At 33.1% G+C, this 19,138-nt stretch overlaps 1 protein-coding gene across 2 annotated transcripts; it reads right to left on the reverse strand.

The window, feature by feature from the left end:
- Window positions 1–180: 180 nt before the first annotated feature.
- Window positions 181–14,351, reverse strand: LOC123320861 (putative cystathionine gamma-lyase 2). 2 transcript variants are annotated; one of them, XM_044908317.1, is made up of 2 exons: window positions 14,261–14,351; window positions 181–1,900 (listed from the first exon to the last, which is right to left on the reverse strand). In XM_044908317.1, the coding sequence occupies exon 2, from the start codon at window positions 1,868–1,870 to the stop codon at window positions 698–700; it is 1,173 nt and encodes a 390-aa protein (XP_044764252.1). In that variant the 5' UTR covers window positions 1,871–1,900; window positions 14,261–14,351; the 3' UTR covers window positions 181–697. The 2 variants fall into 2 exon arrangements, with proteins under 2 accessions (XP_044764252.1, XP_044764253.1); XM_044908318.1 differs by lacking the exon at window positions 14,261–14,351 and adding an exon at window positions 2,051–2,126.
- Between the last annotated feature and the right edge of the window lie 4,787 nt (window positions 14,352–19,138).

The following is a 19,138-nucleotide window of genomic DNA, read 5'->3' on the forward strand; positions in this document are numbered from 1 at the left end:
TGTGACTAGTTCTCAATTCAAAAATGCCTTTACTTGTACTATAGGAAATTTTATGAGTGTTTAGTTGTAAATCGATGTTTATAATATTACAGTTTTCAGTATCGATGGTGTTGCAACTTCTTGATATCTACCTTATTCACGTTTTTCGTTTACTGTTACCCTATAACTTATATTAAAACATCAGGTTTTGAGTTTATTTTATTCATACCTATTAAACAAAATTAACGTTTTTACAAATCTATAGATTTCAAAGTTCAAACAAACCAGAAAATCAAAAAACTAGAATTTTCTTTATACGCTGATCATTGTCCCTCAGTGTTCTGTGACGTGGCCTTTGCACTCTTCTTCTTCTTGCTTGATTGGCTTATTTTGGAAATATCGACCACATTGTGCAAAGTCAGCAAGGTGAAGTCGGAATATATGTAGACCAAAATGAAGGAAAACTTTGACTTCTTGTTGTAATGCTTCGGGTTATCGTAACAAGAACAATCTTCCGACTTGGTTTCATTGTGTCTCTCGCAGAAATCTCTGACTAATGCCCTGTTGCCTTCAAAATCAGAAGATGGTAATTGAATAGTGTTGATACACCATTTCTTGCGGATGTAATAAAATATATTGAAGTTTCATGAAAATCGTTTAAACTCTCTTCATATTGGATGATGAGTTTTTCTTGATTCAAAAATACGTTCATACATATTTATATAGCAGCTAATGCTTGTTCCAAATCACCCACAAGACTTCCTACATCCTCCAAACCAACAGACAGCCTTATCAAATTATCTGTGATTCTCAATATTGCCCTCTGCTCTGCCGGTACTGAAGAATGGGTCATAAGAACTGGTAATTCAGCCAAACTTTCATAACCTCCTAAACTCTCAGCTAGGGTGAATATCCTAAGAGATTGTAGAAATTTTTTCGAGGAATCTAGGTCACCCTTTATATAAAAAGAAAGCATTCCACTATGTCCACTAGTTTGACGTTTAGTCAATTCATACTGGGGATGGCTAGGCAAACCAGGGTGTATCACACTTTCAATTTTTGGATGACCTTCCAAATACTTCGCTATATGAAGAGAACTCTCAGAATGTTGTTTCATTCTCAAGGCAAGTGTCTTCAAGCTTCGTAACACCTGATAACAGTCGAAAGGAGATGGCACGGTACCCATGGCATTTTGGAGGAATTTTATTTCCTTAGCTAACTCTTCATTGCTAGATACAGCCGCTCCCATGACGACGTCAGAATGGCCATTCATGTATTTAGTAAGTGAATGTACTACAATATCTGCTCCCAACATCAAAGGTTTTTGAAAATATGGTGTTAAGAACGTATTATCAACTACTAGAATTACATTATTTTTTTTGGAGATGTCCGCCACTCTTCGTATATCACATACCTGCAGGGTAGGATTAGTAGGCGTTTCAATCCATATCATTTTGGTATTTTTCCTCAGATTCTTCTCGAAACTGTCTGCTTCTATCTCAGTAAAGCTTGTTTCTATTCCGAACCTACTAGCAACTTTGGTGAACAACCTATTAGTTCCGCCATAAACATCGTTGATACAAAGTATGTGATCTCCAGATTTCAGTAATCCAAGCAGTGTAGTGTTCGCCCCCAAACCGGAACTGAAACAAAATCCATATTTGCCATTTTCCAGTTTTGCGATAACCTTCTCCAAAACGTCTCTGGTGGGATTTCCACTTCTACCGTATTCGTATTTCTTGAAATCGGCAGGACCTTTCTGTTTGAATGTCGTGGATGTTGAGATTGGGGTAACGACCTCCATGCAAGACCATTGTTCCGGTTCTTGAGCTTCGTGGATCGCAACTGTTGCAAATTCCTCTTGTAAGGGTAGGAAACTATCTCCAGACATTTTTGGAAAATTACTCAACAACTGTAGATACTGAAAAAAAAATTCAACGTGAGATCCTATTTAATTAATTATATTTAAAAAAAAAACAGATCACATACTATGGGATCAACTCTAAAGCACAGAACCCCTAAAATGCTTCTAATGATATTTCAATAATACATAAGGTATTAATAAAATTACTTGGTAATTGATTATAAATAACAAATTGCGGACTGGAGAGTGATGACTTCGATAACTATACAGAAGCAAACATCCAATCTTTTCTGATCGTTAGTTGATATAATAAATCACTACAAATATTAATTAACCGGTTCATTACACACACATACTTATCCATTGTACAAATATCGCTCCTAATGTTGTCTTTAATGTAACTGTAATATCGTTGCAAAAGATAAGAAATTGTGATCTTGAAATACAATTGATCATTGTTGCTTGTTGCTACCCATTCAACATGGAATGAAAATACCTTATTCGCCAATTTCAAATATTATTATGTGACTATTTCTCCATCATTACGAATAAATTTATTCTGCCAACATCTACACCAAAGTTTTGCATATGGGTTGAATGAAGGAGACAGAACTTACTAAGAGATTATTGTAGATTATGTTAGCACAAAATCAACATATAAAATGATTAATAATCACATAAACATCAGAGGGAAGATAATGAATCTCAAATCTTTCATGAAATTCACGTTGATAGGCCGCATTCGCTATATATACAGGACGTTCAGTGAATATGTGACCAAAATTTAATTGGCGTTAATTCCGTCTTACATTTTTTCTAGTCATTACAGAGATGAAATAATTTCATGGGATTTTACTCAACCATAATCTAACAAGGTAGTAAAATTTCTCTCTATTTGATATTTATTGGTTCTTCTCGAAACTCCTGATAAAATACAAATGTTTTCCTGATATTAACTTGCGCCTATCAGAACAATTTGAAATGATAAATTTTCATTTTTCAACGCCTGAAAGTAAAGATCTAATTAGAATTTCAACATCTATGTATACATACAGGGTGTCCCGGAAAATGTGGGAAATCTCTCGTATTCAGATAGAACATGAAAAAAAAAGTTCCCAAAATTTTTTTTTCCTAGCGGCTCTCCCTACGGAGATATACGACCTCCTGGAAATTCATTTATTTTTGTTATTGTTGTATAACACAAAATAAAACTTTTTTTGTTCCTTCAATAACTTTCGTATCACACTTTTTTGTAGACAAAAAACTAGACTTCATGTTATTTTTAATAGAAATTAAAAAATTACTTACTTCTTTCATTTTTTTTTTCGAAAACGGTTCATTTTATCGACACTGAAGAAGAGTACATTTTCTTTAACTTAATGTTGAAGGTATCCAAATTTGTTTTTTTTTAGCATCTTACAGGGTGTTAAAAATGTAAGCATTAAAATGTACAACCCAGTCCGCCCCTGGTAAACTAAACAAGCTAATTGAAATTTGAGTGCGGTGATATAAGAGGTCCTTACTACTATTAATCATATCAAATTTTCATCAAATGAAGGGTACAGGGAAAAAACCATCAATGTCAATTTTGGTCCGAAAATGAGTTAGACATAAAATTAAATTCAAAACGAAGAGTAGTATCTTATGGTATATTAGAACAAGCATGAAACTAGCTCAGTCTTACGTTAAATCGCTGCCGAAGACTTACCGTACAGGAAAAGAACTAACGATTCGGATCAATACACAGATAGAATGTAAAATACATGTAATACACGCATTTTATGTACATATAATAATATTAATAATGATTATTCCTAGAACAATAATATTTAATTTGTCATATTTCAAATACGCGTTTTTCTCAGCTGGAAGGAAAATTGACATCGATGGTTGTTTTCCTGTACCCTTCAAATTATATCGAGTATTTTGAAACTTATTCCACTTAAATGGATTTCCAGTGGCGTCATTTAGGAAGTCGAATCTTCGTAGGGAAGGCCGCTAGGAAAAAAAATTATAGGAACTTGTCATCTTCATTTTTTATCTGAATCCGAGAGATTTCCCACATTTTCCGGGACACCCTGTATAGTACCAGTATAGTCCACCCAAATTGTGATGTGAAAAGGAATTTAGGTAGATATGGATCGTCGAGACATTTCTCGACAACGTAGCTAGACCGCTATTTTTCGTTAGTCGTTATTATGAATGAAAATCAACAAAAATTCTGGTAAAAGTTGAACAGAGACTGTCTAACTCTAACTCCTTAATTGAATATCTGTCGGTAATAGCACATGCCCATAGATTTTGAGTTGCGGAATTCAGGTTGTTATTGAAATGAAACACTGACTAATTATATATTAGTTTATTGACTGGCCCAAGATGTTGTGGATTTCTTACTGTTGTTATATTTTGAGTTTAACCGAACAAACATTGAAATAAAATATATTATTACGAGATGCTCCTCGTACTGGAACGCTGACGCCAGCTTCGTCTTCGCGGAAAGTGTTAGTGCGAGAAGAAAGTGATGACTCGGATTCTTCCAGAATCCAAGGTTTCCATGTGAAAAGAGACACATTCTAGTTTAGTTCCATTTTAGAATTCATTCTGTTTGTAACTCCTTTCCGCTCTGTCCAATTATAAAGTCATTTAGTTTTTCGAAATTGTGATTTATAATTGAAAGAATAAAATTCTTTTTAAAAACAGAGTTTGCGGATCGAAAATCATAATTGGCGCTGCGAACAGGATTTCGCAACGGTTTTCGGTTTTTTCAAGAAACGAACTAACTGAAAATAGTTTCCACTAGTGAACACAAACTGTTCGAGGAACCCCGTTGAGTTTTAACTCTTAGTGCGAAATTCCAAACTTCACCAACCCACTTCGACCAGAAGGAAGGACGTTCCACCCTAGGATGCAAATCTTGGTGTGAGTCCTATTTTCCACCACATTTCCTATATCACCAGTATTCTTTATTTCGATGACAGACTCATCTCATCAATTAGAGATAATTGCTGAAGAGCCAGAAATTTTAGAATCTTTGAATTCTCATAATATTCAAGAACGTTTACTTAGGAATAATCGATTTCGGCCGTATCCTATTAGAAATAACGAAATGAATCAAAACTCTTCTAACACCCCAACACTCCCAACAGTAGCCGACCCTATGTCTAGACAAGACATCCAATTATTACTTAATTCTATTCCAGAATTTTCACCGGGTAAAAATTTATCAATTTTCATAAACGAGGTAGATAATTTAGTCTTACATTTACGTGGCAGACTAACAACCGATCTCGAATTTTGCTTGAATTTTTCGATCCGTTCGAAAATCTTAAATGAAGCACGAGACTTCATCTCTTTCCAAAATGCGACGGATTGGCCTTCGATCAGACGTGCTCTCCTTCAGAGATACGGAGATCAAAGGAACGAAGAACTATTAATTGCTGCGGTTTCACAATGCGTCCAAAAAAGACACGAAAATTATTTAGATTATTATTGCCGAATTTCAAAAACTCTGAGTGATCTCTTACAACACCTCTCTTTGAATATACAAGACCAAAATCTATTAACTTATAAAAAATGCGAAGCAGAGAAATTGTCACTAAAAACATTCCAAGCAGGATTACTCGAACCTTATAGATCCTATATAAGCAATTTCGAGTTGAAGAGCTTAGAAGAATGCATCAATAAATGTAAATTTTATGACAACAGGAAACAAGAATGGGAATATTCCGAATTTCTTCGTAAATCCCAAGAAACCAAGAAGCCTTTGGCACAACCTCATTTCAAACAGAATCAAAATTATAATGATCATTTACCTAGACTTTCTAATAACAGTTTCAATCAAAATTTACCAACAAGATTTTCCAATAGCAACTCTAATCAAAACTTACCAAACATTGTTTTTCCAAATAATCAATCTTTGAGAAATAATCAGAAATTTTTCACAAATCAAGAAGTTTTTGGTACTAAACCAGGGTCAAGTATCTATAAATCGAATCGAGAACCGACACCAATGTCAATTTCGACCAGAAATACAAAACCGACGCCTATGTCGATTTCCCACAAATTCCCACAAAAACAATTATTCAACGTACAATTCAAACCCGATGATGTAATCGATCATGAAGCTGAATCTTACGAACCCGAACATTCTGAAGAAAATGTTATGAATTTTTCCGAAGAAGATGAGAATTATTATTACGAAATGGATGAAAATTTTCAAGAAGCTCCTCCAGAAATCCCAGGAACTTAGATCTCAATTCATTGAAAATAAAATCAAAACTTCCTTACATTTATCTTCCAAAAATAAATTTGAAAATTTTAATAGACTCGGGTGCCACAAATTCAGTCATTAATAGAAAACCAGCATTTGAGAAATTTTTCCAATTTTTGTTCAAAGAAAAATTCAGTGTGTCCGGATTAGGAAATACAATTAACGCTGATGATAACATCAATATTCCACTGTTTTACGAATTAGGAATCCTCGACAATATTCATTTACATGTTGTCGACTGGCATAAAAATTTCGATGCTTTATTAGGAACATCCGATTTGCAAAAATTAGGTGCAAAGATTGACTATCAAAACCACATTTTGGAAATGAAAAATTTGAAAATACCTTTCAACCTCGAGTACTCCACGAATAAACTTAAACCAAATAAAACTATAGCAAGAAAATTTGTAAAAATTCCAGTATCCCTAGAAAATGGTGACGTTTTACTACCCGAAATTAATTTTAAAAAATTCTCAACACCAGAATGTATAGCACGAGCAAAAAATGGTATTTGCCTAATTCCTATTTCAGAATCAATTAACGGGAATTTAGAGATTAACTTTTCGGAAAGAATACCCGTGAAATCAATATCTGAAACAGAAATATGTGCTCCTCAAATTGAAAATTCTAAATTAAAACTTTCAAAAAATATTCGTACGCAACACATGAATTCTGAAGAAAAACGAGAAATTTTGAAACTTTGTAGTAAATTCAAAAATATTTTCTATAACGAAAACTGCGATCTCTCTTTTAGCAATACTGTCAAGCATAAAATAAGAACGAAAGATGAAGAACCCGTTCACGTTAAATCTTTCAGACACCCTCACAGCATGAAAAAGATTATTCAAGAACAAATTCAAAAACTTTTAGATGATAATATCATTCGTCCATCTATTTCACCCTACAGTGCTCCAGTTTGGATTGTAGACAAAAAGAAAGATGCTTCCGGCCAAAAGAAATATCGTATGGTCATTGATTATCGCCGTTTAAATGAAAAAACCATTGAGGATAAATATCCGCTCCCGCGAATAGAAGAAATTTTGGATAATTTAGGAAAAAGTTGCTATTTTTCGACACTCGATATGGCAAAAGCCTTTCACCAAATCGAAATGGACGAGGAATCAATAGAAAAAACTGCATTCACCGTGAATAATGGTCACTACGAATATCTTCGTATGCCCTACGGATTGAACAATGGACCCAGTACATTTCAACGCGTAATGGACAATGTACTTAAAGAATATCTTCATAAGTTTTGTTTCGTTTACATGGATGACATTGTCGTATTTTCAAAATCGTTACAAGAACATATTTGCCATTTGAAATCAATTTTTGAAAAAATTAGAGAATTCAACCTCAAAATTGAACTTGACAAATGTGAATTTTTGAGTAAAAATGTCGAATTCTTAGGACACTTAATAACTCCTGACGGAATATCTCCGAATCCCTCTAAACTGAAAGCTGTTGAAAAGTACCCTATTCCACGCACAGTGAAGGAAATCAAATCATTTTTAGGATTAATAGGTTATTACAGACGATTCATTCAAAATTTTGCTCACATAGTTTCTCCCATGACCAAATGCCTTAAGAAAGGAGCGAAAATTAAAATTGATGATCCCGACTATGTAAATGCTTTTCAATTATGTAAAGAATTATTGACAAATGCTCCGATATTAGCTTATCCAGATTTTGAAAAAACATTTAAATTAACAACAGATGCTTCAAATGTTGCAATTGGAAGTGTATTATCACAAGACAACCGCCCAGTTGCCTATTATTCAAGAACCCTAAATTCAGCCGAAAAAAATTATTCAACCATAGAAAAAGAACTCCTCTCAATTTTAGATTCAACAAAACATTTTCGACCATACCTCTACGGACAAAATTTCATAATAGAAACTGATCATAATCCCCTTGTTTGGCTTTATAAAATAAAAGAACCTAATTCCAGGCTCATAAGATGGAAATTGAAACTTGATGAATTTGATTTCAACATAATTCATAAAAAAGGAAAAGAAAATAAAGTTGCGGATGCCCTATCGCGAATTGAAATCAATAACAGAGAAAATGAAGACTCTTTATTATCAGAAAATGACCTAAATATAGAAGTTTCCTCAATTTTACCTAATATTAATGATCTTCCGGTACTTAGTGATGAAGAACTTGAAAATATTTTTAACCCCCCAGACAATCGTCAAAATAACGATGATCCCAATCATCAACATGAAGCAAATAATAATGATTCTAATGCCACCATTCATTCAACTCAAGAAGACAATGGAAAAGTTATTCCAATCACGGAATCTTCTGTGAATATATATCCGAATAGAATTATTCTAAATATTGGCGAACAATACAATTTAAAATTCACAAAAAATTTTCAGAAAAATACTTACAACATAACAATAAGACAAAATTTCATGGAAAATGATTTTTCAACTTTTTTCAAAGAAATTTTTAGACCGAATGAATCTTACGGAATATTTTTCAGAGATAATAAATTACGACTCCCTTTCATCAGATTTTGCAAAGAATCCTTCAATTACTCCGTGAAACTTTATATAAGCAACACCCTTTTATTAGATGTACCTTGTGAAGAGAATCAAGTCGAAATCATTTCAGAATATCATGATAAAAACCATAATGGTATTTCAGAAACATTTAATCAATTATCGAAAAAATACTATTGGCCAAAAATGAGGAATAAAATCACAGAAATCATAAATAAATGCGAATTATGCCTTAAATCAAAATACGAGAGAAACCCTTATAAATTGAAATTTTCAGGTCCCCTCCTAGCTAAGCGACCTTTCGAAATAATCCACATTGATACATTTTCTTTTCAAAATTCGAAGTTTTTAACAATAATTGATTTATTTTCAAAATACGCGCAATCATACCTTTTAAAAGACGGCACTGCTTTAACAATTCTCAATAAATTACGTCATTATTTTTCACATCACAATATTCCACAAAAGATTGTTTGTGACGAAGGACGAGAATTTCAGAACAAGACTTTCACAGAGTATTGTAAATTGAACAAAATCAATCTACATTTTACAACAGTGAACAATCCGAGCTCAAATTCTCCAATTGAACGATTCCATTCAACAATTTTGGAAAAACTCAGAATTCTCAAATTGAAAAACCCAAATGAAAATCCAGCTAATCTCATGATTACAGCAACATTAATTTATAATCAATCGATACATTCAGCGACTGGTTATTCACCTTTTCATTTACTTTATGGTCCATACGACAAATTACCAGAATTTGATTTGAATATGACTATTTATGAGCAGTATAACGAAAAACGAAAACAGGAAATTTTGCCATTTTTTGACCATATTTACGAACGAAATAAAAACAAAGCTCAGAAAACATTAAACAAGCTGAACCAAAAGCGAAATGACCCTCCAAATTTAGAGCAAGCAGAAGTTTACGTCGAACGAAACAGACCGAGAAAAACGGATCCACCCTTCGAAAAAATTATTGTTGAACAGCAACAACAAAACAAAATAAGTGGTCTAACTACAAAATCAAGAGAAACAACAGCGCACATACAAAAAGTCAAAAAACTAAGAAAAAACGTTTGTTCTTTTCAGGATACTGCTGATCCTCCTGATTCAGACCCAAACAAACCAGGCCCTTCAGGTCCACGAAATAAAAAGTAATGGATACTTTGAAGAACCTTTGAGTCATGCCAAAATTCTTGATCATTACCATAATTTTCTTTTCTTCATAAATATTACCAATTTGCAAGACAATTTCGATCGGTTGAACGATAATTTTAATGACCTTCAGAAATACCAAACATTCGATGAATTACCCCGTCGACTTTTTCACCAATTGAGTTTGAATTTGGATCAAATCGAACAAATCTTACGAAAATTTGTCAATAGAAAAGTTAGAAGAGGTTTGGCTAATTTCATCGGAAAAGGTATTAAATTCATTACAGGTAACCTAGACGATGATGATCTGAAAACTATTTACGAAAATTTAGAAAGCCTTCACAACAGCAAATCTTCCGAAATCGAAAGGATAAATAAATTAACTTCTTTTGCTAATCATTTGTCAAAAAGATATTCAGAAGATTTGGCTCTGCTAAACGAAAATATTATTCATACTAAAGCATTATTCCAGAATATTGAATCTACCGAAGGATTTCGAATCATTGTAGAATACCAAATGCTTCAGTCCCAAGCACTCTTGAACACTTTATTAATGCTAGAAAGGACTATAAGTTTTGCAATGAGAGAAATTCCAAATTTAGAAGTCATTAAAGTTGAAGAACTTTATTCCATCGGGACATATCTTGAAAAAATTTATAAGACACAGCAACTATCACCAATTGATCATGTTCATCTTTTCAAAATAATCGAATATGCAAAAATGTCTGTCATTGGAACGGAGGAAACTATCACATTCCTTCTCAAAATCCCAATTCTCAAACGAGTAATTGCTTCATATTCCCGAATCTACCCTGTACCCAATACCCAAGATATTGCTGTGATCCCGCCAAGGACGTATTCCATCAAAATCAACAACGAGGAATATTGGACCAATGAAATATGCAAATCAACATTGGGAAGTTCGATGGTGCTTTGCCTTCAACAGCCTACCAAGGAAGCATGCATTCTGTCAACCCCAGGTCGATGCCAAACAACACTATAGTATATCCAAATCCAAGAGGCCAGAGGTAAACATTACAGCATGCAGTGATCACGCGTCAAGAACGTGATAACGCAGAGGTGTACTAATAAATTGAATTCCGAGAGCGTTATATTTTAAAACTTTTTGGGTGTTCCAGTTCCGGTGAAAAATATGTATGCTTATCTACGAGTCTCAGTAATGAACAATTAATCTAAAGTTCTCACTTTAATAAATACTATGTATATAAATGTGTAACAATATTTTTTTTGTAAAAGTGACTACCCCGTAGTGTCGATGACTGTTGTTATATCATCCATAATATTATCCAGTTTCCACATGTCTACCTCAACTTTTTGTTTGACATGTTTCACGCACTTTCTCCATCTTTCGGAAATAACCCATGAGAGAGCCTCTTGAAAAAGATTTTCGACGTCAGCCATTTTAAATGTGGTGTTTTTATTTGCCACAAAATTCTTGACATCGGCCCAAATCAATTCAATAGGGTTCAGTTCGCAGTGGTAGGGCGGTAATCTAAGTACAGTAATATTTTGGGCCTTTGCGGTTTCATCCACGATGTATTTTTCAAAGTTTTCTTTGTTCTGCCTGACTATCTGCAACTATTGCGCTTTTATGAGGTCAGGGGTGAAATCAATATTTTTCTCCCTCAACCATTGTTGGATATCACTCTTTCTGAATTGTGAATTAGGAATTTTTTCCATTTTCCTTGAATTGTAAGGAGCATTATCTAAAACTACTATAGAATTTTCCTCCAATTTAGGAAGTATACCCTCGACCACTTTTCGAAGGACTGACCATCCATTTCTTCATGGTAGTCACCAGTTTTTTTGGATTGGAAAGTCCAGAGTCCTCCAGTTAAAAAACCAGTGTCACTGCCAATATGACACACTATAATTCTTTGCCCTTTGCCTGGAAAAATATATTCACTTCATTTGAAAAAGAATGTTGAAATTGTTTTCCACCTAAAAGGTACTTACATCAAGTTTCACAAAACTTTGATTGCTCGATCAACGATTTGGCATTCGATTTCCCGAAGGAAATCATTGAAACTTTCATATTTCCGAATATATTGGAGGAGTAGCAGTTGAGAATCATCAAATGGGGGTGTATATATAATTATTTGGTGCAAGAATGATATTCAGAATGCTTATGACCAACTTATCGACTGAAAACTAATTGACGTTCATCCGTCAATCGATCGTTGATTCTCTGATCAAGCTTTATGAAACCGAGGGTTAAACTCAAAATTCAAGACCTACCCAGACGGATTTTTAATCCAGTAGATAATCCAGCAAGTAACGCTTGCCGAGAAGATGTAACTGTTTTATCGGTCCACACTTTGGATTTAGTATGACCGGCATTTACCCAAGTTTCATCCAAGCAGTAAATCTTCCTGTTTTCATCACGGAAGGTCCTAATTTTTGTGAGATAGTTTCTTCTCCAACATTTAATGTCGTCACGGTTCATTAAAAAACTGTTGCGTTTGCGACGTCCATATTTGAAATTAAGTTTTTTCAATATTATAGAGAAGGTACTCTTCTTAAAATTTGGCAGGTTCGAGTCTTCATTAACTATTTTTAATACTTTCTCTATAGTCGGGTGTTCATTTCTGAAGAAAAACTCGTGAACTTTTCGCCGTATTACATTTTTATCGAAATCTGATAAGGACTCCCATTTGGTGGTCCGATTTTGATTTGTTGCCGGCTGTGATAGAACACCGGAATTTATGTATTCGGAAATAATTCTCCTAACACTTCGAGCTCCAATGCCAAGTCTCTCAGCAACTCGGAGTTCTACGTCCTTCAAACACATTCTTGCATTTTGAATAATCTCAATTTTATAAGTATTCAAAATCATATCTTTTATCTCGGCACTGAAGTGTCGTTTCAGACTTCTCTTTTTTGGAGGACTTAAGTCAACACGCGATTCCTCAGCAGTATTAGTACTTGACATTATCTTAAATGCTTGTAACTTGAATAACTTGCTACAACTATAAACCAATTTACGAAAGAAAAAGCAATGAATGATCTCTGCAGTTCTGCACAACAATTCGCATACAATCAATGAATCAAACGTAATGCGGTTCTGCATTACTCCCACCTGCAAACATGGCGTTCCTGAAGCTTTGACCAATAAGAGGAGTACCTTAAATAATATCACGCGTTAGTCAGTGTGTTTACGCTGGCCTCTCGGATTTGGATAGACTATAGTGAACAACGACTTCAACATCATCCACCCGCTGAAGAATCACCAGCTCCTGACCCTCTTCAAAAAGAACAAAACAGTACTAGAAGACTGCCATGGAATTCCATTCAGGAAATCAATCCAGGGAATCAACCTTCTAAGTTCCACCTGCCGAATTATTATTGAAGAATCCATCTACGATGACACAGTTCCGATTTTCGAAATAACTACCAAAAACATTTCGAAAATTTCATTGAACTCCACCCACAAAATTGAATTTCACCTGAGGCATCTGAAAGAACCAACTTCAATCCTTCAAGAAGCAGAAAAACTTTCAGACCAGCCCATGTACCTACATCCAATAACTCAGGTCATTCACCAGTCTACAAGTGTGATATTGTGCTGTTTCACAATTCTTGGAATCATCTTCGTTATAAAGAACAAAACAAGGATCTCCGAGTTAATCTACAGTCCAAGGAAAATCATACACGTAGAAATGGAAGACATCACCCAAGGCCACCCAGCAGATAACAGAGACGTTATCTCTTAAGGGGGAAAGTATTACGAGATGCTCCTCGTACTGGAACGCTGACGCCAGCTTCGTCTTCGCGGAAAGTGTTAGTGCGAGAAGAAAGTGATGACTCGGATTCTTCCAGAATCCAAGGTTTCCATGTGAAAAGAGACACATTCTAGTTTAGTTCCATTTTAGAATTCATTCTGTTTGTAACTCCTTTCCGCTCTGTCCAATTATAAAGTCATTTAGTTTTTCGAAATTGTGATTTATAATTGAAAGAATAAAATTCTTTTTAAAAACAGAGTTTGCGGATCGAAAATCATAATTATATAAAAATATATAATCTAGTTAAGTTTCGAAATTGAAGAACTACTCAAATTGATACAATTAATTTCCCAATTTGTTCGATTAAACCAAGAATATTAATAACAGTACAAAGTTACAAATATCTTCGGTCAGTGCATATACTTATCTGCAATTCTTTATTGAGTTCAATTCTTATATGTAAATGGTCTATGGTTCAGTGTTAACAGTTTATTCCCAATACCAACCTGAATGCCGCAACTCCAACTCAAAATCTTACTGAATGCGCCATGCACTACCAACATATTTTCGATTTTCCAGGAGATGATAATAATTCTTAAATGGAGGAACCGAGTATAGAGTTTAGGTAATAATTACAACAATTGATGAGAATCAAGCAGAGTGAAATACAAATCTTAGCAGATATGAAATCGTTGACAAACACTTTCAGTATCAATAATGCAAGTAGACTTACCAGTAGGTGAATGAGCTTGGGTAGCACGTGGCAGAATGTAGTCGTTTAAAGCAGTGAAGCACGTGGAATAATGATTGACTCATAGATAAACTAATCCCTCTAGATGGCCAAGGTACGTACTAAAGCCTGGTCGCGCTAACTTCAGCGCCTCTTGTGTTTGTATGCTGAACTAATCGTAGCTTGGCGGGAATTCAAATCATTGTCGACGAGATGATTGATAACTTATTGGTCTATTTCCATCATTTTCGATCATTCTCTCTAGAGAATAATACAAATGATGGAAACAGCCCACAAATTCTTCTAGAAATCATACAAAACTTACTTTAGGTGGAGAAATAGAGCATAATATAAATAGTTGTTTATCTCGACTATACAAATACTAATCTAAAGGTTGATCGGGTATGTAGTCAACTATATAGTTTTTTAGCTCTTTATTGTATCAACCAAGCTTTCGGACAATGTCTTGTCCTTCTTCGGGGTTACTAGAAAAATTGCAATAATGTTGTAAAAATTACAAAAAAGGTAAGATTAAAATAACTTACAACAATGTGAGACTTAACTATTAATAACGATAAAATTAAAATATCCATATAAATCATCAGTTAAGATCTCAGATGAATCCTAAGCCAACATTCTAATTTTAAAAAACACATGAAACAATGTCAAAGGTTAAAAAACATAGAAGAACAAAAGATACAGACAGGAATGACAATTGAGGACATGCAACGTCATAAACTAAGAAAGTACAAAGGCGTTTTATCATGACAGAATCATCCACTCTCATTCACATTGATCAGTTCGACGATATTACAGTAGATGGAGTTTATACCATTAACACCAACTGGTGGTGTTTTATCCTTCTAAAATCATTTTAGAAGGATAAAACACCAACTGCCAACAAATCTGGAATAATTTACTCTATAGAGTGCAATGAATGTAATAAGCCATACATAGGCCAAACTGGCAGAAATTTGAAAACGAGAGTAAGGGAACATGTTAGAGATTGTACAATGGCAAAGCAAACCACTGGCTTATCAAAACACATAAATGAAACGGGACATACTATGAAATTCTCAGATGCGAGGTGTTTACGATCTGAAAGAAATAAATACAAGAGGGAATTTTTGGAGGCTGTTGAAATCATGAGTCACAAGAACAACTTAAATATAAACTCAGATTTTAATGGTATAAACTCCATCTACTGTAATATCGTCGAACTGATCAATGTGAATGAGAGTGGATGATTCTGTCATGATAAAACGCCTTTGTACTTTCTTAGTTTATGACGTTGCATGTCCTCAATTGTCATTCCTGTCTGTATCTTTTGTTCTTCTATGTTTTTCAACCTTTGACATTGTTTCATGTGTTTTTTAAAATTAGAATGTTGGCTTAGGATTCATCTGAGATCTTAACTGATGATTTATATGGATATTTTAATTTTATCGTTATTAATAGTTAAGTCTCACATTGTTGTAAGTTATTTTAATCTTACCTTTTTTGTAATTTTTACAACATTATTGCAATTTTTCTAGTAACCCCGAAGAAGGACAAGACATTGTCCGAAAGATTGGTTGATACAATAAAGAGCTAAAAAACTATATAGTTGACTACATACCCGATCAACCTTTAGAATAGAGCATAATATTCAATATAATAAAATATTTATTCAAAAGAATGATGCAATGTAAAGAAATATTATGGAAAAAAAATGAAATAATTATGCATATAACATTGGACATACAAATTGAAATCTATATACTTTCACTCAATATTTCTATAGGCATTGTTGAAGAAGGAGCAATCCAAATTTTGTCAATTATAATTGGCACTTTCTGTTACATTTTATCGCAATCAGAAAAATTTGGTTGACATCGGGAACATTTGGTTAGAATCGTACACAGTGTCATGGTTCCTGACATCCAGCATTAGTACCTAAAAATATTTCACTCAAATAAGAATTCTTACAAGGATATGGACCGAATTCTTCATTTGTCAAACACTTTGAAAATTCAATTTCGGAATGAGCATAAACTATCAACTATTAATAAATACATAAGTGACTCACCTAGCTCATTCATTTGAATATTCAATCCTCTCTCTGAAGAAGCTTCTTCAGAGTGGTCCATTGAAAACGAAACAGCGCCTCTTAGGTAGTATGGAGGCTACCCTCCATAGTAGGTCGGTAGAACCGAATTATATAAAAAACTTGATTTTTGATTCCAGTGGAACAATTTCTAAGATCAAATTGAAAGCTGTATCGCTTCAACCCTTAGTGTTACAACTATGGAGCGTAGTTACATAGATGAAATTGATGGTATCGGTCAAGGAACAAAAACAAAGAATACTATTCCTTCAGCGACGTTTCGGATCCACTATTGGGCCTTTTACAGGCTGAAAATGAGAAGAGTCATAAATATCAATACAATATAGGTACAAATAAAAAATTACAATGATAATATATCATATCATATCAGGAAACAAGGAAACATTAAAATAAACAAATACAATCATAAAAATACTAAAAATGGCAATTACAAAATTACCATCGGAATACAATAAAATTAAAAAAATTAATGAAAAAAAATTTAAAAAAGCTACATATAGTACAACCCTACCAAAATTCATAATGTACATACAATTCTAACCATCATAATTTTCATGGATGAATTGAAACAGAATATTTCAGAAGGCCTGTGCTGGATATTCAGATTTCGAATTCGTGAAAAATATTACATTACATAGCGGCCGTTGCGCTATACTGCAATGTCTGCCACAGATTACAGAGTAGATGTGATGTCTGCTGCCTATCAGGGGAGGCCATTCGGTAGCATGGTTCCAACATTAAAAACTCAATAAAAAACAATGAAGTTTACGTTCTTTTATTGAGTATAATGATGATTAATATATTTTGATTTTTCCCATGTTCATTCAGTATAATATATGTTGGTTAATAGATTTAAGTTATGAAAATATTTGAACATATTTTTGACTTCATTTATATATATCGATAAGTTGTTATGTTTACGTTTTTAATATTTTAATGAATATATTTTGTTCCCTCTGTACTAGATTTTTATTTTACCCCTAATAAGTATCTTCTGCACAACTTACTAATGATATATAACAGTTATGGAACATAACATAATATTTTTAATATCATAAGTTAAGGGATAAAAGCTTGAGTTTAATGCAGAGATATGAATTTTTACAGTTAAGAGTACTATTTTCAAAATAATCATATTTTGGTATTTAATATTAAAAAATTTTTTACTATATAACATATAAGATAATCAAGATGAATATTCAATTTCTTAACTATAAATACTACTATATGTATTCATGAAATCCAAATCAATAATTCTTAATTGATTTATTTCTCTATTAACAATTACCTATCCGTTAACAGTTGAAATCTTTCATATTCCCTAAATCCTAAATCTGATTATTTATATGGACATAAATGCAATCAATATGAGGAAATAGTTCAATTGATGTCTAACTCAGTATAAACTATAAACAAACGATTTCCTAATATTAATATTTCAAATCTGTAAGAAACCGAAACATAACTTAAAAAAAATATTTGTTGGACCATATCCTGCAACAGTTATTTTTTTCATATATAAGAAATTTTTTAGTGGTTAATAATTGTTTTTCTGAGTAAGGCTTCAAGTGCTTCCAGAAGCACTAAGCACAATGCTTTGGCACAGCTCTGGTTAAAGGTAAGTGTCCACATGTGGACGCTTACCTTGAAAGTATGGACTATTTAATTTTTGTTACGGCCTAACCTGTACTGAGAAAAATTATGATTAATGTTTAATGTTCTGATTTCTTAAACCGATATTTATGAACAATTAACAAAAATACCTACCTACTTATCATATAACAAAATTTATTAGGTAAATGTTAATTGTTAATTGCACTGTGAATGATTTCAAAAAACCGCGAATTATCCATATTATATTCTTTGTATACCTACTTCAAATATCCCAGAATTGAATTGTAATCAGTCATGTCCTACACTACATGCCTGAATAATTTTTGCTTTCAGAAAACTGATAGAGAAATGAAAGACATTCCGGGAGGGGGGGATTTCGATACAATCACCATTCAGCAGAAATTTAAAGGTAGTATACTATTTCATATATTTTGATAATTTAATTTAATCAAATCCAATGTTTCTCTCATAGATCTCTTTCAATAAAGCTAATTGTATTTTGTATTCGTCTGATTATTACAGTTACTTCGAATGAAAACTCAATTCCATCAGATCTTTTTTCCAATACATGCCTATACAACTAAATGATAGTTGTTTCTTTGAAAACTTTCAAAAGCATTTTCTTTGAAGTATTGATCGATGTACTGCAAAGTAATATATCAATTAAATGATAGTCTTGTGATGGAATAGGTAAATCTAGAGGCTATAAAAAATTATATTTCATTTTTATCGATCTTTTACGCAATGGTCGTAAAGTATCAAACTATGTATTTCAAAACTGATGATGACTGGTAGTTTAACTTTTATAAATGTAAAACAAACCTATAGGTTATTTCTTAAGGTTTTGTTTAATATTTTATATACCTACCCTATATGAATGCATATCTTATGAAATAGGAGAATAGTAGATTTGTGCGCCAAGCAATTACTAATAGCACACAAATCTACTATTCCAGGCATCCAAATCTCCTATTTTTACCGTCAGAAGATTCCAATATAGATTATATAAAATATATACTTACCCGTGATATATATATTTAGCTGTTATGTTATGACGAATTTGTATTCATTTATGTGAAAAAAATAAAATTTTGTTCATGATTCCCAACTTTTATTTCACCCCTTATAGGTATATCTTATGAACTATCGAATATACAGGG

Source organism: Coccinella septempunctata, chromosome 9 (assembly GCF_907165205.1).
Source record: "Coccinella septempunctata chromosome 9, icCocSept1.1, whole genome shotgun sequence".
Taxonomy (NCBI): Eukaryota; Metazoa; Arthropoda; class Insecta; order Coleoptera; family Coccinellidae; genus Coccinella; species Coccinella septempunctata.

Excerpts from the sequence above, each read along its gene's own strand:
- LOC123320861 (XM_044908317.1), bottom strand. The coding sequence starts at position 1,870 with ATGTCTGGAGATAGTTTCCTACCCTTACAAGAGGAATTTGCAACAGTT.